This window comes from Coffea arabica, chromosome 5c (assembly GCF_036785885.1).
Source record: "Coffea arabica cultivar ET-39 chromosome 5c, Coffea Arabica ET-39 HiFi, whole genome shotgun sequence".
Lineage (NCBI taxonomy): Eukaryota > Viridiplantae > Streptophyta > Magnoliopsida > Gentianales > Rubiaceae > Coffea > Coffea arabica.
The window spans coordinates 40,439,298-40,447,558 of NC_092319.1; the positions used below are offsets into that span (position 1 = coordinate 40,439,298).

General features: G+C 41.0%; 1 protein-coding gene across 2 annotated transcripts; it reads right to left on the reverse strand.

Moving 5' to 3' along the window:
- Positions 1-719: 719 nt before the first annotated feature.
- LOC113690111 (putative late blight resistance protein homolog R1A-3) lies at positions 720-5,240 on the reverse strand. 2 transcript variants are annotated; one of them, XM_027207936.2, is made up of 3 exons: positions 4,644-5,240; positions 1,269-3,580; positions 720-1,172 (listed from the first exon to the last, which is right to left on the reverse strand). In XM_027207936.2, exons 1-2 carry the CDS (start codon positions 5,094-5,096, stop codon positions 1,307-1,309), a joined length of 2,727 nt encoding a protein of 908 aa, XP_027063737.1. In that variant the 5' UTR covers positions 5,097-5,240; the 3' UTR covers positions 720-1,172; positions 1,269-1,306. The 2 variants fall into 2 exon arrangements, with proteins under 2 accessions (XP_027063737.1, XP_027063736.1); XM_027207935.2 differs by having other exon boundaries at positions 720-1,189; positions 4,644-5,239.
- Positions 5,241-8,261: the final 3,021 nt, after the last annotated feature.

An 8,261-nucleotide genomic window follows, 5' to 3' on the forward strand; every position in this document is an offset into this window, starting at 1 on the left:
AAAAAAAAAACTCTTAGATCCAATAAAATAAGACAAAAGCTAAACAAAAAATATAGACTGCAAATAAATTGTGATCTTATTGCCTACAATTTAGTGACACAAGTTATTCTTTGGGATGGGTTAAACCCGTACTCCTGCAATCTAAATTCACACCCTTAGTGCACTAATGACTTGGACAGCGAGTACGTAAAAAGTTATACCCAATATAGATTTGAGTCGTAGGGGCGTAGATTAAGTATCACCCCTGTTCTTTTCATGTGTATTTGACAATGTATTGTTTCATCTGATAATTGAGCAAATATTAAGATAATTCGTCATGCAAGAAAAAAAAAAGATTGAATCAGGTATTCAACCAAATTAGGATACCCAATCTGGTCTATTTACTTCCAAAGTTGGCTCTACGAAAATGACTCGGTCTATACTAAAGTAGGTTAATTAAATTTGTGAAATTGACATAACTCATAAGATAAGCTAGTAGTTTAACTTAATAATGAGGCACTAAGAAATGGGAAGCAATATAAGTCTGATCAATAGAATTAAGCACAGAGGTATGGATATTGGTATAAACATAACCATTGGTGGTTCATTGCAAGTTGCAACCGATCAATAGTACTAAATAAAAGCTGTTCCCTAAATTCTCATCACCATCACTCCTTTATACTAGTCTTCAATGTAATACAAAGTGAAAGCAACTTTACTATGTCGTAGTTCTTCCGTAGTTTCCAAAGAAAAACTATAGCAATTTCATCAATTAACACAAGGAAGGGTAAAATAATACATCAGAGCAAGATTCAACATAAACTTAACAATACAGCAAGAGAAACAAGATGAGGTTAAAACCAAACCTCTAACAGGAAGAAAAGTACAAGACTCTAGATTCAATGCAGCAAGAGTTTCCTGGCGGAAAGAGAATATCTATTTCAATCACTGAATTTGCCAGAAGATCTATGGCATTATTTCTATCACAACAATTGCTCAAAAGAAAATTTGACATTTTCAAAGATACTGCGAAAGAAAAACAATGCAAAGAGATCATAGCAGCAGAATGTCGTTGCCCGGAGATAGGTACCAGGCCTTTATTACAGCAGAATGGAGAAGAAACACGAAAGATCGAGATAGAAGCTTCAGTGCCTCCACGTTATGAATTCGTTTGGGCGAGCAGAAGACAAAAACTAGCAAGCATGAAATCCTGCAAAATTCATTGTTTCAAGTTTGCAAAAGATGATGGATTAAGATTCAGGAGTGGAAGTCAGAACAAGTTTACTAACCTGTTAAAGAAGCACTTATAGAGCAGTTTGCTTGGCGTTCAGTACTCTGGAGGATAAACAATGAGCTTAACAGGGCTAGCCTTCTTACTCTTTTGCTGCAAAAGCACTTCCAATTGTAGTTGCACAATTCTCCTGGCAGATGAAACTACCGAATCCTTGGTATGTTCAACTTTGATCATCTCGAGCTTCTTCATGTGAACAAAGTCAGCTGGGATCCGCTCAAGTGTTTTGCACTGCTTGAGAATAAGGCATTTGAGTTCTGGGAAGTCATTGGCTTTAGCGTCCCAACGCGTTAAATCTGTAGCTCCAATGAAGAAAACTTTCAGAGAAGGAAAACCCCCTTGTTTAGTCTTCCAATAATCTCCCTTAAAGGCATAGTCCTTCAACTTGAGCACCTCAAGATACCTAAGGTTTCCGAGTATAGACATGTAATTCCAATCTAGACTTGTATTATGCAGACTCAGCCTTGTCAGCCTTGGCGGGAATTTGTGTGCCTGAGGAAGGGCAAGCAGCTTGGAGTTTACATCATCACCATATAGCTTCAAATTTTCAAGCGAGTCCACTTCGCAAAGACAGTCAAAGAAACTAGACTCGCCATTGCCCTCCACAAGATTGTGCAACTTCCCTCGTATGCCAAGCTTCTTAAGGTTTTTCGCCCTTTTAAACACTTCTTTTGTAAGACTTTCAGGTGAAATGGTAGATAGAGTTTGTAGGTTTTCACCGCCAGGAGATTGATCTGGACATTTAGGCAAGGTTGTGGAGGTATTAGTATGTAGATGCCTTAGCTTTGTCATTGCCCAAATGTCTGCTTCTATTGCAAGGGTAGGGGATGTGGTGCGAACTACAAGAGTTTGCAAGTTAAGCAGGCTAGACATTTTTCTGGGAAGGATCTTGAGCTCACAACAGATGGCAATGAACTTTAGGAGAACAAGGTTAGGCAGTTGGACTGGAAAACGAGGTCCAGGGAGCTTGATGGACAGAATATCCAACACTCGGAGTAGATTGAACTGCTTAAATACATTTGGGTAGAGATCTTGGTTCAGTGTAGTTTCTTCCTGGCCAAAGCTCAAGAATGAACGGACATTCTGAGCAGGCTGTAGATTGGAAATGTAGTTCGAGAATTGAGAGTTAATGCAGAAAAGGCGACGGCTGGAAGATGAAACCGTTCCCGTGTCACATTCTTGGAAAAGATTTTCAGCTTTGGCTGTCCTTTTGCAGAAGTCACGCAGCGTATCATGGACTAAACACGTCTTAATCCGACCACTTAAGGTTCTCTGTCTCACCATCACTAAGTTCCTGTCAACCAATTCCCGCAAACATCTCTCTGCTGTTTCCTCCATGCTCTCTCTCTCAATCTGGGGAATGAAGCCTTCTGCTATCCACAACTGGAACAATTTTGAAACTTGGATCTCCAAGTCTTCAGGGAAGACACCAAGGTAGAGAAAACATGACTTGTATACATGACGCAAGTTATCATAACTCCGTCTTATTAAATCATCCACTAATTGTTTCTGGCTGTCACTGTCTAACTCATCCATGCTAAGTGATTTTTGAGCCACGCTGTCCCACCACTTCTCGTTTTCTGGATCATTCCTCAGAATACCTGCTGTTACCACTATTGCTAATGGTAGCCCGCCACATTTTTTCAGAATTCTTGATTCAGCAGGTCGCAGCTTATCTGGACATTCACTTTCATTGAAAACCTTCGTCCTCAGTAATTCTTCAGCTTCTTCTTGCTTCATAAATCGCAACGGATAGGGATCAGTCTTTGTTGCAGCACGCTTGGCCACAGACTCTTGTCGAGTAGTTATCAACACCCTACTGCCCTTTTTATTATCTGGAAAAGCATCCCTGAGATCTTCCCATGCTTTTGTATCCCAAACATCGTCCATGACAATCAAATACTTGTGCTTCAGTGTCTCTCGGACCTTGAAAACTAAATCGTTCACAGACATTTTATGATACTTTTGATCCCTAATGTCCTTGATGAAGACACTTAGCATACTAAGAAGCACTTCTTTCTTGTTGTAATCCTTCGAAACACTGACAAATATGCTCGTGAAAAAATGATATTCAACTTGAGGGTCATTCAGCACCTTTCTTGCAAGCGTTGTCTTCCCGAGTCCAAGCATGCCATGAATCGACACTATTTCAAGCGGGTTTTCGTCACAATGTTGCTCTGCCTCCGATGTGCTCTGCTCCTTTGCGTCGGACCTGCCTAGGTCTAGTTTTGGTATGCCAAGAAGGTCCAGTACTATGTCAGCTGCATCCTCAAACCCAATGATTCTGTCTCCCCATTGATTGCCTGCAGGCTATTTTCATGAAAGTAAAGGAATCAATGACGGATTGAAACAGTTGAACCAGAAGATATTAAGGGCTGAAACTTTGAAGATCTACACCTTAAATTTAATAAAGGAATCCGAGACAAATTTAAAGGAATAAGAGGCAAGTTTAAAATGCAGACGACAGGATGGATCCAGATTAATGTATCAACAATTCAATTGTGAAGATGGCGGGCGCAATTTGCATTGGCACAATAACCGATTATTACTCGCAAACAGAAGAGAGTCATAAGACATCCAAGAGTATGAAAATAATGAAGCTAGTGAGAGTCTTAATATCTACCCAAGGTTAACCTGTTTTCCTTCTTTCATTTTGAAAATCACATTACCTTTGGGAGTTTAATTTAGTAATTTAGAATTTTTTTTCATAACACCCTTTTATATAATTAACTAACTAGAATGTTCATGCGTGTTTTTATTGACAGTAAATTTCCACCCAAAAAAAAAGCGGTGAAACTTTTCAACCCGTCCCCTCTCTGCTGCCAGCCTCATCCTCCCATGCTACACTCCCCCTTCCTTCCCCTACTCCCAGCAGTTTTACCCTCCCCTCCTTCCCCAGCTGCCCTTCTTTCTTTTCCTCCTTCCTCTAGAGCAACTTCAAATTAAATGAAATAAATTAAACTTTTCTAAATAAACTTTTTTTTTCATTTATTTTAGTCAACTGACACTGGAATTTTTCCTCTTTTTTGCTCTCCTTCCTCGATCCAAACAACGCATTCAGTGTTTGCTTTGTATTATTTTTATATATAATTTAAATAAAATGGATGTAAACTACTTTCCTCTACAATCATTGTTTCAAAAATCAGACTGAATTGGCTGGTTCAATCGATCAAATCACAAATCGGCAATATATCCTACTTTGTTCATTGCAAGAATTTCTAGGCACAGAGGAAAAGAATTAAATACAAAACAAAATTTAAAAAAAAAAAAACTTCAAATGATTGAAACAAGAAATATCCCCTCTACGGACAAAATATGAGCTTTTCTTCAAGATGGACCTAAAAATTTCGATAGAAAGAGGGTGGAATTGTACCGTATTATTGTCTCGGGGAATAGGATCGCATATTCCGCTCGTTATGATCCGGACGCCAATCTCCTTGTTGTCATTGCACGCCTTCTTCACCTTTTCACTCAGCTCACGGATGGCTTTGCCCAAGTTCCGTGTGTTTTCTAGGCGATCCCACAAGCCCACCACTTTCCCAACGAAATTCTTGTTTTTGAACCGTGACTCCTCGACGATGTGGGTTTCCAGGACATCCTCAACTTGATGCACCAGATTCCTGATCTCGTCCGCCAGCCCCCTCAGGATTTCGTCTTTGTAGTACTCTTCAGTGTACAACTCCATGAATTTCTTCAGTAGACCGAGATTGTCCGTAAGCTCCTTGATTTTGGCATCGGTACCGCGCATCAATTTGCGGTTGTCATCGATCAACTGCAGCACATTTGTAAAGATAAATCCTACTCCAAGTTCTACTGCCTTGTCCATCTCTAACTGACTTGTTTTTTGCTAGAACTGATTATTACTCCTTCAAGAAATGCACTGTAGTATGGATTGGGATTGGGAGGTTGTAGCTGAACGTGTATACTATAAATGCTACTACTTGTACTTCTTCTCGCACTGATCTTGTCCAGCTTCACCTTCACGACTTCACGTTAACTTGACTTGGTTGACTAAGTGGGGCAGCAACCAAGGACTTGATGACCTTGTGGGGTGGGGCAGCAACAAAGTCCAGTCAACTCTTAATTATATGAAATAAAAAAATCTGAAAAGTCTCTAATAAATTATCATCCCTGTCTACTTTTGAATTCTGACTTAAATTTTGTCTCCGACCTAACCTTGAATAATTAAAAGTACATAGTTTAAGAATATTTGACCCTTTTAAATTTACATAGTTTAAGAATATTTGACCCTTAATTATATGAAATAAAAAAATCTGAAAAGTCTCTAATAAATTATCATCCCTGTCTACTTTTGAATTCTGACTTAAATTTTGTCTCCGACCTAACCTTGAATAATTAAAAGTACATAGTTTAAGAATATTTGACCCTTTTAAATTTAAGTCTACCCAGAATTGAAGGGCATTTTGTCTAACCATAATCAAAAGCATTGAGAGTAGAATTAAAAGAACATAATCATTTTTTTCTCTCAGAGAATTGAAGGTTTTTCAAAGATTTGTGGAGATATTTGATGGTGAGCTTAAGAAAAATGAAGAGTTTCCTTTTCTTTGGACGTCTACTCATGCTTTCGATGCCTTCAATTAATCTCCCATTGCTTTTGATTATGATTGGACAAAAATGCCTTTCAATTTCGAGTGGATTTATGTCTAAAATGGCCAAAAGTCTTTAAACTATACAGTTTTAATTATTCAGCGATTAGTTGAAGACAAAATTTAGATCAAGAACCAAAAGTAGACAACGGCGATATAGTTTAGAATTATATATACATATATATAACTAATGAGAAATTGCATAAGCTAGCATTCCCTAGTAGTAGTAAGTGCTAAGAAATTTTTAATTTGTTTTGAACATGCATTTTTCGGGTGTCTATATAAAATTATACTGTAACTTATTGTAGAAATTGTAAAAAAAAAAAAAAAAATACTTCTGTGTATCTAGGGTTTGAAAAATTGAAAAACTTTCCTTTTTTTGGCCTTTACTTCTCCCTTTCTTCTCTCTCTCTACACCAAATCTGCTCTTTCCTCCACCCTCTTTTCTCATTGCTGCCACCATCTCCGTGCGCCACCCTTATTTTTTCCCTCTCTCACTACATCTCCCCTCCTTTTTCCTACCTTCTTCTGCCAATCCTTTTTCCTTACCAGGCCCCTTCTCCCTCCCCCACCCTCACGGCCTCTAGTCGTGCGACCAAAGGCTGCAAAGTTGCGGGAGAGAAAGGGGCGGGGTGAAGGGTGAGGAGGAGAGTGGGGATAGTGGGAGGAGGTAAAGGAGGAGAAGGAAGGAGGGAGAGAAGAGAAGGGGGAAAGAGGGAGAAGGAAAGAAGTAAAAAAGGAGAGGGACGGTTGCGCTATTATCAGTGCCGGAGCAGATGTTAACAAAGGTGCCGACCGACTAATGTAGGGAAAGAGAAAGAAGAAGAAAGGCAAAAAAAAAAAAAAAAATGCATGGTGTTTTGAAATATTTTGGGATGTGTGTTTTAAAATTTTGGGGTATTTTTAAAGAGTTTCCATAGACAAAGTTGTAAAAAAAATTTATCTGTTAAAATTCCCTAAAAATATCCCTTCCATGTAGACCTTTTATTAAATTTTGGATCAACTATTAAACATGACAACTAGTTAATTCTCACCGAGATAATATTTCTTAGCGTAAGTTTATGCAAATTTTCAAATTGCACATGTAAGAAATTATATCAACAAGGTACTCGTCACTTAGAAATATTGTCATTAAAGATCAATTTTTTTGTAGTGCTCGGTGAAAGGGCGAAAGAAATGCTTTAAATCCTAACAGAAGATGAGAGAACATTTTTTAAGCCAATCCTACTATGTTTAGTATAACAGTTTTTGAAAAGCAAACTTTACCAATTCTATTGGGTTCGTTACATAATAAAATAACATTCCGGACTTCGCTGATTTACCAAGACTTAGCGTTAAACCGAATTTTTATCTAGAGCATTGCAGAGGCCCCGTACTGGGCCTAGACACGTGGCAGCCCAGGTAAAGCCGAGCTGGGCTCCGGCCCCAGGCTCCTGGCGACCGCCCTGGGCCGCACCCCCGCTAGGGCTCCAGGGGGATCAGGAGACCGTCCCGCAGAGGTCGGAGGAGATCCCGCTCGGCGCGGGATTGAGATTATATCAGGAAGGTCTCGGAACGTACGGAGGTCGGACTCTGACCCAGGTATAAATAGTGCTACACACCCATTGCCCAAGGGACGCTCACTATAGGCAAATTACTCCCGGTTGTTACGACCTCCCGTGAACTCTACTCACCGGAAAACTAACTTGACTGTCGGAGCGCCCTCGGGGACCACCCTCGGGCCCCCTCTGTTAGCTCTTCCTTTCTGTTTTGCAGGCTTGGAGTCAGCTCTGCCATCAGCGACCCGAGCTGGTCAGGTCAGCTCTGCTAGGGGAAGTTCCGTGCTTCTTCAGTTGGCGCCGTCTGTGGGAAACGCAAGGTAATTATTGTTGTGTTGATGGCAAGAACACGATCCAAGCGAACCATTGAGAGCACCGGCCCGAGAGCCGGCGAGGGATCCTGGCGAGCGGAGACCGAGGCGGCCCGGGGCGCGGGGGGCTCGGAGAGCGGAGAGGACGGAAAAACCCCCCATGAGGTCCGCAAACGGCTTGAAATTGCGAAATTTGAGAGTGCGATGCTCGACCCCAAGAGATCGGCACGCCTGTTAAAGACGGGGGGCTTGACGCTCAACCCAAGAGATCGGCATGACCGTCTTGAAGGTGTGATGCTCGACCCCAAGAGGTCGGCACGCCGTGACTTACTTTGAGGCAGCTTGTCAAAACCAGGGAGCACGCTGGCTCGGCCCAGGAGGTCGGCACGATTGCCCTGAGAATGTAATGCTCGACCCAGGAGGTCGGCATGACTGCCTGGAAAATGTGATGCTCGACCCCAAGAGGTCGGCACGTCTGCTAAATTCATGGAGTTCAACGCTCGACCCAGGAGGTCGGCATAACTGCCTGGAAAAT